The sequence below is a fragment of the Solea solea genome, chromosome 1 (genome assembly GCF_958295425.1).
Source record: "Solea solea chromosome 1, fSolSol10.1, whole genome shotgun sequence".
In the NCBI taxonomy this organism is placed as follows: domain Eukaryota; kingdom Metazoa; phylum Chordata; class Actinopteri; order Pleuronectiformes; family Soleidae; genus Solea; species Solea solea.
This window is the reverse complement of record NC_081134.1, coordinates 24,909,143-24,931,551: the sequence shown is the minus strand read 5'-3', so window position 1 is coordinate 24,931,551 and position 22,409 is coordinate 24,909,143. Positions and strand designations below refer to the sequence as shown.

The window sequence follows — 22,409 nt, the reverse complement described above, 5'->3', positions numbered from 1 at the left end:
TTATTACAAAAAATGACACCCGAACGGCTGAACTTTGACCTTTACGAAGGGCGCACAAGTTACGAAGTTCGGCACCCTGGATCAGCCGTAGTTCCTGATACACATACTTAAAAATCAGACCCCTGGCTCAATGCCTTCATTAATTATTACAAAAAACTACACCCGAACGGCTGACCTTTGACCTTTACGAAGGTTTATTACAAAAAGAATGAGACTGCTTTCAAAGTAAGTTATAGTGTTTATAACTAGTATTAAATTGTCTCCCTTATAGATTTTGGGCATAATAATTTGCTAATATTGAAGTCTGATCACTTAAATGTACATTCATCTTCATAAAATATTAAGTTTTTTGACATACACACTTACACACGTCAGGAATCGGACCCCACCGGTGCAAACGTACACACTGCAATACCATTTGTGACCACTGGGGACCAAATCCCACACACACTCTGTCATGAAAACCTACTTCATGGGGTCCAATTTTTTTTTCAAATAAACTGGGCAGGGCCTATCAGGAGGCTGTTTTCTATTGATTGCAATGCTCGTGCCCGTGGGGACCGAGTTTTGGGCCCCACCGTGTGTGTGAAGAGTCAGGATGTGGTCCCCATCAGGATAGAAATACATACACACACACACACACACACAAGTTCAGTGAATTCGGCATTTGAAATATTTCATTTAGACTTAACTCCGTGACACAAAGTGACCACACGAGGCTGCAGAGGACCAGCAGCTCCTGTGTCCCCGCAGCTATCCAAACATTAATATTAGTGTCATAAATTATTATTAGATTCAAGCACAAAAAAAAAACTGAATGAAATCACACTTCCTGTTTTTGACTCAAATATGTTTCCATGGTGACACGTCAAACAGAGCGCCACCAAGTGGACACAGAACGCACAAACAAGTCCTGAAGACCACAGGGAGCTATAGCAGTAGAGAGCAGATGAACGGTTGCTGTGAGACAGTCTGGGTCTGGGTCTGAACCTGAACCTGGACCTGGACCAAGAGACGTAAATGAAGAGGAAACATTTGTTTCACAAACCCTGAAAGTTTATTGATGACGTTTCCTACAAATAATCAACATGGCTCAGATCAGAGATAACAGACTTGGCTTCTGGCGACCTCTGCTGGTCACGTTGGCAAGTGCGGATGCACAGAGCCACCAAAAACAATACTTCAGTGATAATCAATAATCATGACTAAAAACAAACAAAGACATGGTCACATCAATATCAATGACATCATCATCACTAACGACACAAACATTTAAATGTTAAAATAAGTCATCACATTAATAACCTCCTCTGTAGCCTCCTCCCCTTCTGTAGGCCCCACCTCCTCTATAACCTTCTCCACCCCCTCCATATCTGCCGCCTCCTCTGTAACCTCCTCTTCCTCCATATCCCCCACCTGCTCTGTAGCTGCCTCCCCCTCCTGCATATCCTCCCCCTCCTCTGTAGCCACCTCCCCCTCCCCCATATCCTCCCCCTCCTCCTCTGTAGCCACCTCTCCCTCCTCCACTCTCGAAGCGTCCCATCTTCGGGGGACGAGGACCGTCTCCCATCCTGTGGAGAGACGAGAGAAAAAAAAAGCAGCTGTGACATCATCACACTGTACTCACACCTCAGAGACTACACTTCCCACAATGCTCCTGTATGCAGCTAGTGCTACGATGGCTTCACTGAATGCAAAACTGAACTGTCTAATTAATGTAGTTAGCTTAGCATTAGCCTGAGGTCAGTGGTTAGCTAAGCATTAGCCTGAGGACCGTGGTTAGCTTAGCATTAGCCACAGGTCAGTTGTTAGCTTAGCATTAGCCTGAGGACAATTGTTAGCTTAGCATTAGCCTGAGGACAGTGGGTAGCTTAGCATTAGTCTGAGGATCGTGGTTAGCTCAGCATTAGCCACAGGTCAGTTGTTAGCTTAGCATTAGCCTGAGGACAATTGTTAGCTTAGCATTAGGCTGAGGACCGTGGTCACATGATCTGTCAGGTGTAAACAGGTTATTATAACCAGGTTAAAGTTAGCAGGTTGTTTACAGATGTGGGTGTGGCCTCAGATGTAGCCCCTCCCCTCACCTCTGCATGCTGCTCATCATGTTGAGTCCGGCTGCAGACGGCTTGGACACGTGTCTGATGACGTTCAGGAGTCTCTCGTTGTTTTGGTCCATTTGCCTCACATATTCTGGATCTTTGGTCACTTCCACCACCAGAGCCTCAAGTCCCGCCCTCAGAGCCACAATGGCCCCGCCCACCTCATGAGGAATCCTCAGTTTGATCCTGGACACATGATCAATCAATGTTTCCTGTTTTATTGTGAATTGTTTCCTGTTTTATTGTGAAGCGTTTCCTGTTTTATTGTGAAGTGTTTCCTGTTTTATTGTGAAGCATTTCCTGTCTCTCACCAGTCGTCCAGCTCCACCACGTGTCCTTCAGAGTTCACTTTCTTGCAGCCAAACAGAAGAAGCTGAAGAGGACTGACCATTGTCATTCCTTTAGCTGAGACTGCACGTGTCCTGATCTACACACACACACACAGTCAGCGATCTTAAAGGGACATTGAGAGTATTTTGTCATGGAGGACATGTTACCTTCTCTCCAAAGACAAAGAAGGGTGAGGGGTAGGAGACATCGTGGCTACTGAATGGACAGTTGACCGAGGACTTGTGAACGAGGGCGTTCCGTCCCTCTGTGGTTAAGATCTTCCTCTTCTCTTTGTGGAAACACACGTTTGGATAAAAGCCAAAGGTCAACAGAGAAATGACCACGTCCAGACTGTTGTCAGGGCCGACCACGTTAAACGAGTGAGTGAGCAGAGACTCTGACAGAGAGAGAGAGAGGGGGAGGGGTTAACATCACCAATGATGTCATCGTCATCATCAGCGCTGTGTTACCTTCAGGAAAGCCAGCATTAACCAGGATGTCCTTCAGCTGGACTTTGGCCTCCCACGTCATCCTCAGAGTGGACATGTTCAGACGTTTGTGGTCACAGAAACCAGACTCTGCCTCCTCGCCGTTGATCCTGCACAGGAAAAGAGCAGAGCCACGTCACACGCTGTAGCCACGCCCCCTGGGAGGTGGACACACACACACACACACACACACACTGACCTGACATCATCCCAGGCCTGAAACACGGACAGCAAAGCCACGTGGTCAGAGAAACGAGTGCCGGCAAAGTTTCTGTGGATGAAGCCAAGACGTTTGCCTTCACTGACGAACGGCTCTGGGAAACAGGAAGCAGCTGAGATGGTGCACATGGCATCGCCCACACTGAGAGAGGGAGGAGCCACAACTGTGATGTCACACACGTTCACATTATTTGTACCTTCTTTAATGAATTGAAAAGCCCAGACCACAACCCGCCCCCCTCAGAACAAAGAGACACCACTGACTGGAAAATGCAGCCCATGATCATCATCTTCCCCAGACGAGGCTCGATGGGCAGACGAGCCAGAACCCGACCCAGAGGGGTCAACTCATCGTTAGAGTCCAGAGCGTCCAGCTCTGACACAGGAGGGGGCGGAGTCACAGAAAGAGAGAGACAGGGGGTGTGTTTAATCTGTTTTCATCCTCAGAGGACAGATGTGATTTATGATCAGTAACAGGGTTCCCTTACCTGGAACCACATGCAAGGACTTTTCAGGACCAAGACCCTCAAATTCAAGGACTATCCAGGACCTAGACCCTCAAATTCAAGGACTATATCCAGGACCAAGACCCCCAAGTTCAAGGACTATCCAGGACCAAGACCCTCAAATCCAAGGACTTTCCAGGACCAAGTCCCTTAAATTCAAGGACCAGGACCAAGACCTTTAAATTCAAGGACTTTCCAGGACCAATACACTCAAATTCAAGGACTATCCAGGACCAAGACCCCTATATTCAAGGACTATCTAGGACCAAGACCTTTAAAATCAAGGACTTTCCAGGACCAAGACCTTCAAATTCAAGGACTGCATGTGCAGACTCAGTTTAAGATGCACAACTAAGATGGAGCGTCTTCGTCCATGATGGCGTCCTCTTTTATCGATGTGCAGCAGCTCTGCATGTGGACAAGTGATTGTCCTCAGGATCTTTGTCTTTTGTGAGACAGAGATATTGAAAGACATCATGTCAACATTTTCTCTCTCTTCTGCACGGAATCTCACATCAGCGGCGGAGAGAGAGAGACAGTGGACAGTGTCCACAATACCTGTCCTAGTAATGATGTCTCCATGTTTGTCCTGCGTCGGCCTCGTCTACGTACACCAGACATTTACCTAAATATAAACTTCATTTCTTTACTGCACAAAATTCAAGCACTTTCAATGACCCATGTTGATTGTCATTTTGAAAATCACACTAAAAAGACATGGGTTATTGAATGTGCTTGAATTCTGTGCAAGAAAGACGTGAGATTGTTTTTTCAAATTCCCAAACCTTCAAGGATTTCAAGGACCCATGTGTATGTGACATCATCAGAGTGCGTGTGTGGTACCTTTCAGGGTATGTTCCGCCTCGATGACGGCGTCCAGCGGTGGCGGCTCGATGGCCTTGGACAGGAAGTGTCCTATGGCGCCGAGTCTCAGCAGTTTGATGCTCAGAGCGACTTCATGCAGTGGAGTCCTGAAGATCTCTGGAGTCATGTGAGTCTCCAGTCTACACACACACACACACACACACACACACACACACACACACACACACAGTCATCATCATCGTCAGTCACCAGGCAGACTCTGAGGTCAGAGGTCATACCTCTCAAAGCGGGCGTGGCTACAGAGGTGGAAGCAGAACCCGGGCCGGACTCTCCCGGCTCGTCCTTTCCTCTGCTCCAGGTTGGTCTTGGACGCCCACACGGTGGCGTAGTTTGTCATGTTGTTGTGGGACGTGAAGAGTTTGACCTTCTGCCTGAGGAGACACCGTCAACACACACCATCACTACAGTCTGGCCTTTGACCCCCACACACAGAACCATGCCAACCGCAGACACACTTACTTGCAGGAGTCAATGACGTAGACGACGTCATTGATGGTGATGCTTGTCTCTGCGATGTTTGTCGATAGAATCACCTGCAACAGGAGATAATCTAAATTGACACGAGATAATCTGATTTGACACAAGATAACCTGATCTGATTCTGATCTGATCTGACACAAGATAAAACACAAGATAATCTGATCTGCCACAAGATAATCTGATCTGACACGAGATAATACGATCCGACACAAGATAAGACACAACATCTAACATCCAGGACATGATCAAAACCTACACCCCAGCCCGCCCACTCCGCTCTGCATCGGAGCTTCCCCCTCACTGAGAGGATCGCAGAGGCATTCACAGAACTCGAGACTGTTCACTGTCCTAGCTCCCAAATGGTGGAACGAACTCCCCATCGACATCCGGACAGTGGAAAGCCTCCACATCTTCCGCCGCCGACTAAAAACACATTTCTTCCGACTCTACCTCGACTAAGATGACGACAAAAAAAAAAATCACTTGCTTATACATCGCACTTATGACTAGCACTTTATAGTTTGGCTTACTTGAAGCTCTGACTTACTTCTAGCTCTTGTTTGTAAACAAATGTTTAAATGCACTGATTGTAAGGCGCTTTGGATAAAAGCGTCTGCTAAATAACATGTAATGTAATTTAAATTAATCTTGTCATGAGTTTCATCTCAGACTGGTGGGAATCTCATTAGTTTCCAGAATAAACTCATCAGAAATGAATTTCGATTGATTTGGAGATTAAATTAACTCAGAGTTTAATCTCCAAAGTAGTTTAAGAGATTAAGATAATCCGAGTTTGATCTCAGATTCATATGGAGATTAATATAACCCAATTTTAATTTCTGATTATTTTGGAAAGATAGAGATAATCTGTGCTTAATCTGGATGGTGACATGGTCACAAATTCAAATCTGACCTTCCTGATGTTTTCAGGAACGGGTTCAAACACCCTCCTCTGCTCCTCTCGGGGAATCTGTGAGTGGAGCGGCAGAATCCGGTACCGGTTACTTCCTGAAGAGACAAAATTAAAGCAATAAAATAATCTGGGATCATCTCACAGTTTAGATTAAGTAAATGAGGTAGATGAAGATTTAGTTAGAAGATCCACGCAAGAGTCATACAACGATCGTAGGACGAGTCGTAGGACGAGTCGTAGGACGAGTCGTAGGACAAGTCGTAGAACAAGTCGTAGAACAAGTCGTAGAACAATCGTAGGACGAGTCATACAATGATCATCGTGAGTGTAGGTCGAGCGTAGGTCGAGTGTAGGACAAGCAGTACATACCAAAGTGTGGGTTGGTCTCCAGGTGTCTCTGCATTGAGTAGATGAGGTTCCAGCCCGGCAGAAAGACCAGCACGGCTCCGTTGACCTGTAGCGTCTCCACGTATTTGAGAAGAGCCTCCACCAGCTCGAAGGACATCTCCTTCTCAGTCATCTGAGCCATTGATCGCTTGGTCTCGGGCGTGTAATCCGGCCCACAGATTAAGTTACAGTTGGTCTGTGGACAAACATCAGTGATGATGAGACTGTGGGACAATTAGACTTGACAGCAGAAGAGGAGACAGTGTCTTACATCTTCATCTCCCGCCTCCTCGTCTTTGTCTCTTTTCTTTCTTTCCATTGGTGGAGGAATGAAGTTGGTCATCTGGATACTATCTTCCAGAAAATATTCTGGAAACAAAGAGCGAGAAATGGACCCTGGACATGTCTGGAACGTGTTCTGGAGAGCGTCCACCAGGGGGCGACTCCACTGGACTCATTATGTTATTCAACACGTCTAAATCATTAGTTTGAGCTCATTTTGTCAATGATATAAAAACGTTTTCAAGTTTCAATCCCGAGAAAGACTGAGATTATCACGACAGAAGCAGCTCAGAGTTTTATATCCGATATATTTGACGGATCAGGATATGGTCATCATGGTTACCTTGAACAGGGAAGGTTCGTCCAAACACCTCGATGACGGGACAGTTGAAGAAGTATTCTCTGAACATGGAGGTGTCGATGGTGGCCGACATGAGGATGACACGGACCTCGGGGTAAGTCTGGACCACGTCTCTGAGGACAACCATCAGGAAGTCCGTCTGCAGGGACACACAGAGGGGTGGAGCAACACAGGACATGATTGACAGTTAAACACAGAGGCTGGCCTGGGGAATCACCAGGGGGCGCCCGAGAGTGTGTGGGAAGAAAAACGTTGCCTGATCCAGGACTTGACTGTTCCAAAGCGCACCATGATGGAAACACAGTACACTATGATGAAGTCACAGTGAAATGTGAACTCACGTTGATGTCCCTCTCGTGAATCTCATCAACGATGACGTGACTGATGCCTCGGATTCCTGCTTCCAGTTTCCGCAGCAGAACACCTGCAACACACAAACAACCAACCAATGAATCAATCAATCAATCAATCAATCAATCAATCAATCAACCAACCAACTCATCAATCAACCAACCATCCAACCAATTCATCAATCAACCAGCCAACCAACCAACCAACTCATCAATCAATCAACCAACCAACCAACCATCACAGTGTATTCTGGTTGTGTGTGTGTATGTACCGACGGTGCAGAAGAGGACGCTGGCGTGAGGACGTGGGAGGACGGACTCGAAGCGGACGCTGTAGCCGCAGCTATTCCCAAGCTCCTCCCCTCTCTCGTAGGCGACTCTTTCGGCCACGGACACGGCACTGATCCGTCTGGGCTGCAGAGAGGATTAACCATCAGGGCGGAGTCACTCACACTGACGATGATGTCATAAGTGTGGGGCGTTACCTGGGTTACCACGATGTTACAGTGGGACGCTCGTCCTCCTTTGATGAAGCGGTCCAGGATGTACTGAGGTACCTGCGTGGTTTTACCACAGCCTGTGGCTCCTCTGATGATGACCACAGGACTGCTGTCCACCGTCGCCAGGATCTCCTCCTCAAATTGTTTGACTGGCAACTGGTCCCTGTCCACCAGGACCTGGACAAGAAGAAGACAGTCACATGAGCTTCTCAGAGGACAAACAGCAGGGAACAGTGTGGACAAAATGAGACAACGACAGGACACATCTGAACTTCAGGAGAATTTATTTATTTGCTAAATTTTCAATTTAATTCTCCGTTTTTGTACATCATAAATATGTTTTTACTGTGAATCATTTTATATCAAAACAAGCACTTTTAATGCAATTCTGTCTAATATCATAATGAATATCTTATATTGCCCACCGGCTACTAAATAGTTGTTTTTTGCACTTTTTTTCCCTCTATGTCGGCCCCTGCTTGACCAGACGAGATGCTCATTGGCCCCCAGGTCATTTGAGTTTGACACCCCTGCTCTAGTCTATGTATTCAGATGACCTTGCTGGATGAAAACAGATTACTGAGGTAGTTAAAATCAGACTATTTATGTTAACGTAATCAGATTATGATAGTGTATGTAATCAGATTATGCTAGTGTACGTAATCAGATTAGTCTAGTGTACGTTATCAGATTATGCTAGTGCATGTAATCAGATTGTGCTAGTGTATGTAATCAGATTATGCTAGTGTATGTGATCATATTAGTTGAATCAAAGTTTCCATACGTTAAAAAAAAAAAATAACTTTGACTATAAATATATAAATGATGCTACAACATAAAGAATTAGAGGACGGAGACATTAGCGGACAGAGACATTGAATGGAACATTAGAGGACAGAGACATTAGCGGACAGAGACATTGAGTGGAACATTAGAGGACAGAGACATTAGAGGACAGATACATTGAGTGGAACATTAGAGAACAGAGACATTAGCGGACAGAGACATTGAGTGGAACATTAGAGGACAGAGACATTAGCGGACAGAGACATTGAGTGGAACATTAGAGGACAGAGACATTAGCGGACAGATACATTGAGTGGAACATTAGAGGACAGAGACATTAGCAGGCAGAGACATTGAGTGGAACATTAGAGGACAGAGACATTGAGTGGAGACATTAGAGGACAGAGACATTGAGTGGAACATTAGAGGACAGAGACATTAGCCGACAGAGACATTGAGTGGAACATTAGCGGACAGAGACATTGAGTGGAATATTAGAGGACAGAGACATTAAGTGGAACATTACAGGACAGAGCCATTAGAGGACAGAGACCAGGTACAGACCTTTTGCAGGTCTTCGTCATGTTTCAGCTGCATCATCAGCTCTTCCTGCAGGTCTTCACTGATCTGCTCTGGGGTGCACTGAAGGAAGAAATGTTTTATTTTAGATGAATAACTCCAGTGTTTTCAGGAATGTCCTTATTTCAGATGAACTGCTTTTAAACTGGGTTTATAACATTTCCTAAATGTTACTGAAAACATGGAAAATTTCATTCAAAACAAAAATCACAAGGTGTTTTCAAAACTACAGCTAAGATTATTCTGTGGACGTCAGCTCTTCGACTGAACCTCAGAACCTGTACGACTTGTCGGTTTTACAACCTAACGGACTGCTGTCTAACTTCTAACCAACTGTCTACTAACTGACTAGTCTAACCGCTGTTTAACTGCTGTCTAGCTACCGCTAACTGTGTGTGTGGAATAAACCTTCAGAAAGACAGTCGAGTTGTGCCCGCCGTACTTGTTCTGGTTGCCCCTTCCAGAAAGGATTATTGAGCTGAAAGGATCGGCCAGTAAAAATCTGGACAATTATTTTCCACATTGATCAACGACAAAAATATTGATCCTGAGAAAAGTGCTAATAACTCACAAAGGCCAGAGGTCCCTCATCGATGTTGCTGCTGGTCCAGGGATTCCAGTTGACCTGAGGTGGAGACCAGGGAACCACTCCAGCTCCACTCTGTCTCTGTGACGGTTCAAAGGTCGCCATCTTCCCCTGAACCAGAGACACTGGGCTGCTGGAGTCTGTGGGCTGGAGTTCAAGATGAATGAAAAACAAACACATTAGATTACACGTGATGGACCTACTTGAGACGTTGGCTGTGGGCGACTGGACTTGCTTCTTCAGTTCCCAGAACAGTTCTTCAGTTCCCAAAACAGTTCTTCAGTTCCCGAAACAGTTCTTCAGTTCCCGAAACAGTTCTTCAGTTCCTGGAACAGTTCTTCAGTTCCCGGAACAGTTCCGGAACAGTTCTTCAGTCCCAGAACAGTTCTTCAGTACCGGAACAGTTCTGGAACAGTTCTTCAGTACCGGAACAGTTCTGGAACAGTTATTCAGTACCGGAACAGTTCTGGAACAGTTATTCAGTACCGGAACAGTTCCTCAATTCCAGAACAGTTCTTCAGTCCCGAAACAGTTCTGGAACAGTTCTTCAGTTCTAGAACAGATCTAGAACTGGGAAACAGTTCTAGAAAACAGTTCTGGAACTGAAGAACAGTTCTAGAAAACAGTTCTGGAACTTGAAACAGTTCTAGAAAACAGTTCTGGAACTGAAGAAGCCTCTTGGATGAAGGTGAAACAGCTGAGTGCAGTGGCTAACAGAAGTAGATTATGTCCTGGCTGACTGAGAACCTTCACCGACACAGTTAATGGACATTAAATTTACATGGTGACATGAAACTGACCGGTGGTGGAATGTGGACTCCGAGCTCCTGGACGACACTGAGCAGCTGCTGCTGAAGCTCTGGACTCACACTGACGTCAAACGGCTCCAGCTGAAAACGACACAAAGACCAGAGTGAAAATCCACTTCAGCTCAGGACCCGGGTCATAGACGGAAAAGACAGGAGACAAACCGTCTCTCCCTCCTTCTTCTTGGTGACTCCAGAGTAAGGCTCCACGACTCCCAGGTGATAGAGCTGTCGCACCAGAGACAGAGCACATGACTGCGCCGCCAGCTTCTTATTAGAGCCGTGTTCTCGCGCCGTGATCCCTGCAGGACAGACACACGTCAACCAGCAGCTTCATCTGTCCATTCTGTCTTCTGATTTACTGGAAAACTGATATGTAAAAACGTTCTGAGACAAACCAGAATGATTGAGTTTGACTGATTCATAAATGTTTAACTGCTTAATTTCACATCACCTGATTATTATTAAATGATTTTAAATATAAAGTCAGTGACACTTTTGTAAATCACAATGATTTCCTGTGATTATAATTGAACTTAAACAAATCAAAGTTTCTTACTTCTGCCGAGTTGTTTCACAAACAGCTGCATCTCAGCGATGAAGCTCCTGCAGAGACAGACCCCACAGCTTCACTTCCTGAGCCTTTCACAATAAAAGCAGTGGATACAAAGTGCAGGGACGGACTCACCTGCCGTGTCAGGACGCCTGTATATCTCTCTGCCGTTTTTTTTTAAAACGTCTCTCTGTCCTGCAGTGAACAGCGACACCAGAGATCACAACCACACTCCACTGAGTCCACGGAGCCTGAGCTGCACCATGAGACCGCTTTAGTTTACCTAAACACTGTCCCATGTCTTCATCAGTGTGGCTGTGATCTCTGCTGCTGCCCCCTGCTGGCAGCACCTCACCAAGCACTCACCAGCTGAACCTGACACCTTTAACAACTCAACTACTGCACCTGATCAGAGAAGAAAAGAGACGATCAGAGAAGATCAGAGAAGAAAAGAGACGATCAGAGAAGATCAGAGAAGAAAAGAGAGGATCAGAGACGTTCAGAGAAGAAAAGAGAAGATCGGAGACGTTCAGAGAAGATCAGAGACGACCAGAGAAGAAAAGAGACGACCAGAGAAGATCAGACACGACCAGAGAAGAAAAGAGACGACCAGAGAAGATCAGACACGACCAGAGAAGAAAAGAGACGATCAGAGAAGAAAAGAGACGATCAGAGAAGAAAAGAGACGATCAAAGAAACGAGAGTCCAGATCTACTGAGACAACACTGGTAATGACATCACCACTACAGCTGAGACCGTCAACAATCAGTTAACAATCAGTTAACAGTCAGTTAACAGTCAGGTGAATGATTATCAGAGATAATTCAATTATTCAATTATATTATTTTAATGCCAGGAATCAGCTGGTGGGCGGGGCTTTCTCACTGCTCTGCCTTCACGACATGATGTCACAGAGTGGGTGTGGCATAAATCTGACTTGAGATCTCTCCGGTGTATCCAACACACTCTGGAGGTCTCTGTGTTTACAGCAGTGAGACAGAAAGACATACAGGACACCCTGAGGGACACACACACACACACACACACACACACACACACACAATGACTTGTTTGTTTTATGGAGCAAAGAATACAGAAAATATTCACGTTTGAATAATTTCTGTGTGTTTCCTCGTTACCATGGTAACAATGTATGCAGAGATTTTGATGATGAATCGTGGCACGATCACAGTGTGTGGAACATGTGACGTGTGAATGCACAGTGAACAGTTCTGTGGCGTGTTCTGGTCCAGACCTGTTGTGGTCCGGTCCCACTTGGCTGTATTTATACTCAGCACTGATTTTCTCCTTCTGGAAGAACTGGTTGAGTCGGGCCTTGGCGTTCTCCAGAGTCCAGTTGCCGTGGAGATTAGCATTCAGGTCCACCTCCTCTGACTCCAGGGTCTACAGTCACACAGAAACGGGTCAGAAACTGATCAACAGAACCATGTTTGAACAGGGTGACGTACCGCCTGAGCTTCCTGTTCATCTCTCCTGGCGTAGTACTCCTTCAGATTTGCCCCTCTGTCCCACTGAGCCCCGCTTCCTTCTCCTCCTCCTCCTCCTCTTCCCCAACCAGAGGCTCCACCTCCTGAATAACCCAGGCCAGTCACTCCTGGGACCGGTCCACTTTTGTCACCATTATCTGACACCAACACAGAAAAGAGGACGGTTCAAACTCTGAATCCAGATTCTGTGGATGAGGGTTTTACAGTTTGGTGCTGCCTGTCCTGTGAGCGCCCCCTGCTGCTGAGATACAAGGGTTAAAAACTGATTTAAGACACCAAACAGAAGCAGGGATGAAACAACACTCACTCACTCACCCACACGTTCACGATATTAATAGACTTTATAACGTTCCGGTTCTCAGCAGCAGGGGGTGCTCACAGGACGTGGCACAGGCAAACGTCGGCCGCATGAGAAGGAGCAGATGATTGGCATGTCAATCACATTTTGACGACATCGGGACAACCACTCCACACTTGGGAGGAGCCGGTGTTAGAATCCCATAGAAACACACAGTAAAATAGTGATCCGTACGGCTCCCCCCATGTGACCCGCGGGCTGGCTGTGTTTTAGTCTGAAACGCAACAATTGGTTGAAATTGGTTTTGAAAAAAAAAATCCGGTGATGTGTTCACGTGAACGCCGCATGTTTAATCTCTTTCTGACGGGAGCTGCTCATTGGGGTGTTTGTAGCTGCAGATGTGAGGCCATACACCGTTATGGAGAAGAACGGCTTGAAAATATGGAGCTTGAGCCACGGCACGAAATACCCTCACACTCCCACTTCATTATGAAGATGGAACCAGAAGTTCATGGACAGGAAAAGAAAAATATCGTGGAGGAATTATCGGAGGCATCCTCTGTTGCACTCACCACAGACGGGTCGAACGAGCCACGAAAAGTTACGCGACTGCTCACTTCATCACAGCGGAGTGGGAGAGGAGGAGTCAGTTCTGTAGACACACTCCCTCTATGAGAGTCACACCGGCACAAATCTGGTGCAGGTACTGACAGGAGCAGTAGCAGAGTGGAAGCTAGAGACGTCCAAAAGCAACATCCCAGTCACCACAGATGGTACGAGAAACCAAGTAAATGCAGTGTTGAAGCTGGACTGGGACCACATGTGATACATTTAGCATCCATAATGATGTGGACATGTTTAAAATAAAATAACAAGAAGCTGTAAGCGAAGTTATATTAGTCTTGTTATCTTTGCCTTTTTGTGTTGTTTTTGATCCGAGACTCAGAAACCGCAACACGATCCGAACCTTGAGCCGTTGCACCCCTGCTCTAAAATAAAAACACAAACTGTCCCTTTAACGTACAACAACATGTGACTCAGCTGTTACCTTGTTCAGCTTTGACCACAAGGTGTGGGGGCAGTGGACCACCAGAGGGCAGGCTTCCAAAGTCTCCACTTTCTGCTCTGTCGGGCTGATCAGGGACAGGAGGACACGCCTGGAGACACAGGACCAGAGTTTGACCCACACACACCACACACACCACACAGAGAGAGATTTAATACCCTTTCATTGAATTCTGGAAAACAAACATTCCACAAAGTGTAAAGTGAGCTGGGGGGTATTCCATCAACGTAGCTAAGAATTGCCAGACTTAGGTGTAAGCTTGAAGCTTGACTAAGCTCCATCTCCCAATCTAGCTCCAAGTCGTTCCATCAAGTGAAATCAGCTGGCTCCACCTGACGCTTAGTCAAGCCTCACCTGTTAAGCCTCAACTTGTGCACGCCCACTGGGAAAATAAAAAGCCCATTCTAGTCGAGCGCGGAAACTGTGAAAAATGCCGAAAAGCAAGGGAAACGAACGTGCAGAGATGTTCTCCGCAGCGGAGCAAACCCTCCTCATGGAGGTATATGACGATTACAGCCACATTATCCGAAAGAAGGGCAATACCGTGGCAATCAATAAAGCGAGGGGTGTGGCGTGGCAGAATATTGCAGACAGGCTGAATGCGTAAGTGACAAAGAAAATGAAGTATTTCAGCATCATCATGTTATATAATTCCTCCATCAAAGGGACAAAATATATGTAGACAATAATCTACCAATTGATTTCTTGATGGTTTTTGTTTTAAACTAATCAATTATGTGGACCATGAATATTATTAATAAATAATATTTTATTAATTAATATAATATATATTAATTAATAAAATATAATATTAATTAATTATTAATAATTATTAATGCAACCAAATCCCTAAAATGAAAAGGAAAATCCCCAAAGAACAAAAAGACAGCCCTAATAAGTAACATTCATATGAACATAATTAAAATAGCATTATTGTTTCACTGCAATGCATGTGAAATTCTCCATATTTTATCGTTTGGCAGCCCTAGTAGTAATGTTAGAAAGTGATATTCATCACATTAATCAACTGAATGTTATGCAAATCGATGGGATAGCTTTCATTTATTTCCTGCATGGCCAATTGTATAGAATTTATATCATTTTCATTTTTTTTTCATGCTGTATTTGTGCTACTTCTGTATTTTGTCCCAGATGCTATATGTTGAATTGTTGTATTTTCATTTTATTTTATGTAAAGCACTTTGAATCACCTTGTGCTAAAATGTGCTATATAAAGTTGCCTTGCCTACATTTTTAATAATAATAGGCTACATTTAATCAAAGTATTTTACATGACTCATCACATTTATCATACAATTGATGGTAGATAATTACATGACGAAATGCAATGTTGGTTATCATTCTACAGGAAATAACCAAGACAGACCAGGTTTGCCCGGCAGCATAAGTTACCATGGTTACTTGGCTGGCATTCACATTAGCCACCTTGGTGGAACAGGGTTGAGGCTCAGATTGATGGAACGGAAACCTGAGCCACAGTTATGGCTTAGCCATGGTTGAGGCTTAGCCAGAGTCATAGTTTCCATGGTTACTGAGTTGGGGCTAATCTCAGCCTCTTTGATGGAACCGAACTCTCACTCATATTAGCCAGACATGGCCATTTAAGCTTGGCTTTGCCTTTAGCCTGCTTGATGGAATACCCCCCTGGCAAAAATCTCATCATTATAAACTAAATGTGAAATAAACAATGAATTAACCAGAAATACAGGACAGGTCCGATAAATGAGGAAAATAAAGGAAATAAGTGCGATGTATGAAAACATGTGGCATTCTTCTTTTATGTCAGTTTGTGTTTCATTGAAGTGACGAAGTGTTCAGCTGCTTTTGTCAAATCAAAATTAGAATTTAACTTCTTCATACTTTACGTAATTTTTCAGCTTCTTAAATGTGATTATTTTCTCTTATTTGTCTATCATTTTGGTTTGTTGACAAGAACAAGACATTTGTGAACATCCTCATTTCTAGGTTTGACCAACACGGATCAACATTTTTACACGATTTTATGAACCAAACATCTCATGGATCGATTAAGAAATAATATAGATATATATTGGTTAGTTACAGCTGTGAGGATTCACATGAATGAGATGTGATTTTTTTGTTATATGGAGCAAAGAAACCAGAAAACATTCACATTTAAGAATGTGATTAATCAATTATCAAAATAGTTTTTAGTTCAATCAGTGAAAATGAGTGAATGAAAGCGTTGATGTGTGACCACTGACCCCCAGAGCAGGAACCTCTGCTGAGCTAATTTCTCCAACTCGGACCAGATAGTTGACAAAGTCGCGGGCGGCATTGCTCTGCGCGTCCTTCTTGTTGGTGGAGTTTCCCATCCCGATGTAGTTGAATCCATCCACTCTCACCTGGACATCCCAGAGTGAACAGTGAGACAACGTCCATGAAGGACTTTATCATCGCACACACACACACAAACTCACCTCGCACATAAACTTAGGCCGGTTTTTGTTTCCCGCCGCTCGGATGTCATAGGTGGGCGTGAGCTTCTTCTTCCCACACCAGGCATACAGGAAGTTCTTTATGTCTGCCATGGTGGACTGACAGAGGGACACGTTCGTCCTCCTCTGACACACACTGGAATTCTACAATGTATCAACACTCAATTAAAGTTGGGCTAGACAAAATAAACATACATATGATATAATCATTATAACATCATGATAACATAGCTGCTCTTAAAGGCTGTTGCATTGAAAATTCTTATATTTATTAAAAAATACACTAAACATGATTGATTCAATAAATCCATGGAATCAACAAAATTATATTTTAGAAAAGTCACTTCTTTCATGTTAAGACTAATTATTTGGTATAGCAGAATGAAACTGCATGACTAATCTGATTACATGCACCTATGTAATCTGAATACATCCTCGAGTACAATCTGATAGTGCCCACTGAAATAATGTAGTTATGTGAATTAGAACCACTGAATTAATCTGATTACGATAACATATATAGTCTGATTTCAAGTAATCTGGTTTCATCCAGCTAGGTAATCTGAATACATGGACTAGAATAATGTGATTGTGTCCAGTGAAATAATCTGATTATGTATGTTAAAATAACTGGGTTACATGCACTCACATAATCAGATTAGAACCGCTGAATTAATATGATTAAATATTTTTCACAGCCTCAGCCTAATCTGTTTATATCTGGCAAATTAATCTGAACACATTCACCAAAATAATCTGATTACACGCACTGGAGTAATCTGAATACATTCATGAGAATCATTTCTATCTTGAAGTAAACACTCACCTTCTCTGATTTTTGAACAATTTAAATGATTTCTGGTCTAAATTAAAAAGTATTTTTAAATGAACTGAAACATTAGTTACATATGTTTCGTCATAAACGCGTTAATAGCATAGAATCTTTTTGTGCTAAATAGTTTAACGTTATTATTATTATTATTATTATTATTGTTAACGATCCCGTTTTATCAAACATTACTCAGTTTTATAATAATTATTCATAATAACGAGACTGAGCTAGCGTTAGCACAAGGCTAACTGTAGCTATACTAACGTTAGCTTTAGCTGAGTTTCTGCTGACGAACAGAAACGTCAATAAAACAAACAACAATAACAACATAGATAAAACCAGCAGCAGAGATAACGCGAATAAAGTTCAGTAAACAGTTTAAAGTTCACATTAAAGCGATTTTTACTCACGTTCAGAGAAGAGAAATGAACACAGACGACACTTCCGCTGCTGAGGCACCGACATCCGCTCACAGCGAGGCTGGGCAAGTAGGTCCAGCTGCAGAGAGAAGGGTCTAGCTGCAGACCCGCAGACCACTCAACGAAACGCCCCTTTACTCAACGAAACGCCCCTTTACTCAACGAAACACCCCCTCACACTCAACGAAACCAAGTAGGTCCAGCTGCAGACCCGCAGACCACTCAACGAAACGCCCCTTTACTCAACGAAACGCCCCTTCACTCAACGAAACGCCCCTTTACTCAACGAAACGCCCCTTCAAACTACACGACACTCTGATTGGCTCTCAAGAGACTGCGTCTGAAACGTGATGACGTTTACTAACGTGATGACGTTTACTAACGTGATAACGTCTTCTTTTATTGAAACTTTATTTACACACGCGTATCTCATAGACACTTGTTGACAAGAGACTTTTATCCCGGTGTGCGACAGGAAAAGAGAAGAATAAATACTCGTGTTGACTTTTATGAACACAGAAATGTACTTTCTGTGAAATTTGTGAATAATTAATGTCACTTTGTAAAGTATGAAATGTTATAGCCAAACTGCTAAAATATATAAATGCCGATTGGAAAAGTTCTTTGAACATCACGTTTACACAATATAGTATCACGATTTTGTGATATAATTATCACGTTTATACAATATAGTATCACGTTTATGTGATATAATTATCACGTTTATACAATATAATATCACGTTTATGTGATATAATTATCACGTTTATACAATATAATTATCACGTTTATACAATATAATATCACGTTTATACAATATAATTATCACGTTTATACAATATAATATCACGTTTATACAATGTTTATACAATATAATATCACGTTTATACAATATAATATCACGTTTATACAATATAATATCACAAATTCCACTTTGAACACACACTTTGAATAATTTCATTTGTTTTTGCAAACTTCCAACATCATGGCAACCTGTATGTTACAAAAAGGTGTGTTTAATATAGGCCTACATTTATTGAATGTCTTATTAGTCTGTAGTTTGACATGTTGTTCAACTGGACAGAACAACGATTAGAACTAATAAAAGTCTACTTGATCAGGTTTTTAACCTGAAAGAAACCCTCCTAAAATCCTGTGCTGGTGTGGTCCAGGTGGTGGTAGACAGAAGTTAAGTAGACAAGATCTGCTGAGTATGTCATTAAGGAGATGTTACCTATTTCCAGGAAGATATGTGAAACATTGGTATCTGAATCAAACCCAGCCAGTTGGACATCAGTAGGTCTTTTGATGAAAGTAAAACAAATGCACTGAAACCCTTGATTCTGCACAGAAAGTTGTATAACTTTCAAATCCATGTAATGAATACAAGTGATGAATGATATATTTTCTTTATTTTATACACAACAGACTATCCAGCAGACACATTCACTACCCAGGGATTACAGGCGCCTGAGGAATTCCTCACACTCCAAGGCTTTCTTGTAATTGCTCAGGAAGCTATCCAGGTTCTGTCTCGCTTTTGAGGAAATGTGGCTCTGAAGCTGTTCCCCAAGCTGGGTTATCTCGCTGACAAGACAAAATGATATAGCAAAATAATTAAGTCGTTAAAGACACTCAAATACATAATAAGATATAAACTGAAAATTGGATTAACAGTTTCCTAAACTATCCTGCTTACCTTGAGTCAAACTCTGTGCCACGCATGTACATCTCCTTGGCTTTGTCCAGGGAGATGGAGTGAACAGCTCCGAGGGCGTATACTGTTGCCTGTGGCATGAAGATTAAGATTTAAGATTGTGTTAGACAGTGACCATGTGTTAAAAGGAGACAGACATATGCAGTCACATAAAACATGTAGTCTACAAATCAGTGTCAGTGTCTGAGATCTCACCTCTGGCAAAAGTACATCCATTACGAATGCCACTGGATCTGCAGACTTCTTGTCTGTCTCAGTACGTTCGAGTAGTGCATGACTTTGTCCACTTGTTAATCATCTTCAAAAAGAAGGATGACCCTGTCCTGTTTCTTGGCCCAAGGAGACACCGTGTTGCCTGTGATGATGTTCTATAAAAATTGTATAGGATTTTATTTTGGGTATTCATATACAAATACACAAACACCACACTAAATGCCATTGTCACTCACTTTAAGGTGTTGCAGCATGCCCTGATCCTCTGTGATTACACTGGTTAACAGACAACATGCCTCGCGTCGCTTCTGTTGGGCTTGTTGGGCCCTTTCCTAAAATTAAATTACACATAATATGCAACACTGAATACATGTGATTAAGAACTTTGAATAAGACATTTTCTTTCCCTGATTATTTGCACTTCCTCTGATAAGAGGTGTCATCCTGGCTGGCAACTTGTTTGGCCACAGTAACATCACTGCCCTAAATGGATATACAGATAAGCCTGTCTGAGAGGCAAATTGTTACATTACTTCTGAGAACAATCATTATTATCAGGGGCATCTATAAAAATGCAGGAATCTTGAAACTTTTTCTCAATATCTAAATTCTCAACAAGAGTGAAAATAAAATACACATTGACTTAAGATTCTACACACATGAAGTACAGTACACATAGATGAAATGGCTCCAGCATTAGTTTACTTTACTTTACTTATTTTGAGTTTCTGATACTCAAATGGATGAGTTGAATAGTTTGATGGTCACAGTTATCCATGGTCAGGACAAACAGAAATAACATCACATTTAATAATACATAAGGCTCATGGGGAAATTAAAGCCTTTCAGCGTTGAAATGAAAAAATATTTGATAATTTAGGACTTACCACCGTACTCCACCATTGACCTTTGGTGTCCCTGCAGATGGGACACAAGCTTTGCATAGCTCCCCTTTTTTGTGCAGATCAGTGTCCAAGTCGCATCTCCTCAGCTCAGGGTCTGCTCCTTCACTGAACGTAGTGTTGCTCTATAAGAGAAAATGTAAATTAATATTGTATTTTGTATTTTTAACATGGAAACATTTTTAATCCAGAATCAAGTAGTAATGAACTGGACTGCATTTGCCTTTAAGACTTTCCCTGTCCTAAAATATATGCAGGCTAACTGAAATAAATCAAATCAAATGACACTGTTGACTGTGATTCAATAGAACTTCTAATTTCTAAACATGAAAAATATTATTCATCATCAAATCTTTTATCTTAACAATTGTAGAACTGAGGTCACACGTTTTCAAATGAGCAAAGCTGTGTGCAACTTCTCAGAGTCATTTAAAGATTAAAAAACAGATAAATACTAATATATAGAGATCATATAGTTTATCTTATACGTTTCTTGGTTGAAAATGAGACAATGTTATATTGTCAATGTTATAACCTGTACATATAAATAAAAGAAAAAAAGGAAAAAAAAGAATAAAAGGGAGAAAATCGCTGCGTCTTGCTCGCTATCGTTACAGCATGCAGACATAACTGGTTAATAAACCGCACTTAATTGATATAATGGATACAAATAATGACTATTCATCCAGTGTTCAATATCTAAATGTGTTTTTTATCCATTCTTACCTTTTCCTCCGTTATTTTCCCGTGTTTTAACCGTGTTACTTTTTCGGGTTCTCTCTTCATACTCGGTCAACGTAAACTTCATCACGTTCCAGACGCAGTCTCTTGAGACCCAATCAGAGTGTCGTGTAGTGTGAGGGGGTGTTTCGTTGAGTGTGAGGGGGTGTTTCGTTGAGTAAAGGGGTGTTTCGTTGAGTAAAGGGGTGTTTCGTTGAGTAAAGGGGCGTTTCGTTGAGTGGTCTGCGGGTCTGCAGCTAGACCCTTCTCAGGCTGGGGACGGGACTTCATCGTGATCCTTTCCAATCGGAGCGAGGCTGGGGGCAGGACTTTATCATGATCGTGTCCTATCAGAGCGAGGCTAGGGGCGGGACTTCACCATGATCGTGTCCAATCACAGCGAGGTTGAGGCGGGACTGTTTTTGTATCTCAGAATCAGAATCAGAATCACCTTTATTGTCATTATACAGTGTACAACGAGATTAAAGGACAGTTCTAGTAGTGCAAGTGAAAAGATAAGAGTGGAGAAGAAGAACTTATCTGTAACTGTATTTGAATCCGCCATTTGTTCCGCAAACGACTGCCACTAAATAAAAAGAAATATTTCATAATTTCCAAAACATTCAATGGTTTTACATATATATATATATACATACATATATTAAAAAATATATATATATATAGATATACGTATGTATGTATATATATATACATATATATATATATATATATATATACACACATATATATACATGGTCACTATAAAAACACCAGGTTTAGATTTATACACACACTCACACACAGTGAGTGTGTGTAGTTAAAAAGTGAACTCTGAGGTGTTAGTAACGTGTGTGTTCAGGGTGCGGCATTGACACGGTAACAGCAACAGACTGGGTGTGTCTGTGTGCATGTGTGTGCATGTGTAGGTGTTGTGTGCATGTGTAGGTGTGTGTGTGTGTGTGTGTTTGTGTGCGTGTGCGTGTGCGTGTGCATGTGTGTGTGTGTGTGCGTGTGCATATGTGTGTGTGTGTGTGTGTGTGTGTGTATATCTGTAACCTGTGGCTGTGTATTTCTGGTTGGAATAGTTTGAAAGTGTGTAACCAGGTATTGGCAGGGTGTGTGTGATGGATCATACATTAGTGTG

The 22,409-nt window shown here is 42.7% G+C and overlaps 1 protein-coding gene and 1 long non-coding RNA gene across 2 annotated transcripts; both read right to left on the bottom strand.

Annotated features, from left to right (window-relative positions):
* Nucleotides 1–1,034: 1,034 nt before the first annotated feature.
* dhx9 (DEAH (Asp-Glu-Ala-His) box helicase 9) lies at nt 1,035–17,816 on the bottom strand. Its single transcript, XM_058635861.1, has 28 exons — nt 17,705–17,816; nt 16,445–16,606; nt 16,229–16,369; nt 13,965–14,073; nt 12,580–12,755; nt 12,366–12,514; nt 11,117–11,163; nt 10,723–10,859; nt 10,552–10,641; nt 9,737–9,898; nt 9,151–9,228; nt 7,786–7,977; nt 7,573–7,714; nt 7,292–7,374; nt 6,933–7,089; nt 6,579–6,676; nt 6,290–6,503; nt 5,921–6,015; nt 4,987–5,060; nt 4,746–4,898; nt 4,486–4,646; nt 3,401–3,512; nt 3,117–3,278; nt 2,900–3,027; nt 2,597–2,826; nt 2,411–2,526; nt 2,085–2,285; nt 1,035–1,571 (listed from the first exon to the last, which is right to left on the bottom strand). Exons 2-28 carry the CDS (start codon nt 16,553–16,555, stop codon nt 1,298–1,300), a joined length of 3,792 nt encoding a protein of 1,263 aa, XP_058491844.1. The 5' UTR covers nt 16,556–16,606; nt 17,705–17,816; the 3' UTR covers nt 1,035–1,297.
* Nucleotides 17,817–19,106: 1,290 nt separating this feature from the next.
* Nucleotides 19,107–21,380, bottom strand: LOC131466974 (uncharacterized). Its single transcript, XR_009241465.1, has 6 exons — nt 21,272–21,380; nt 20,531–20,670; nt 19,880–19,975; nt 19,626–19,798; nt 19,413–19,501; nt 19,107–19,300 (listed from the first exon to the last, which is right to left on the bottom strand). It is a non-coding gene; the product is annotated as an uncharacterized LOC131466974 (long non-coding RNA).
* Nucleotides 21,381–22,409: the final 1,029 nt, after the last annotated feature.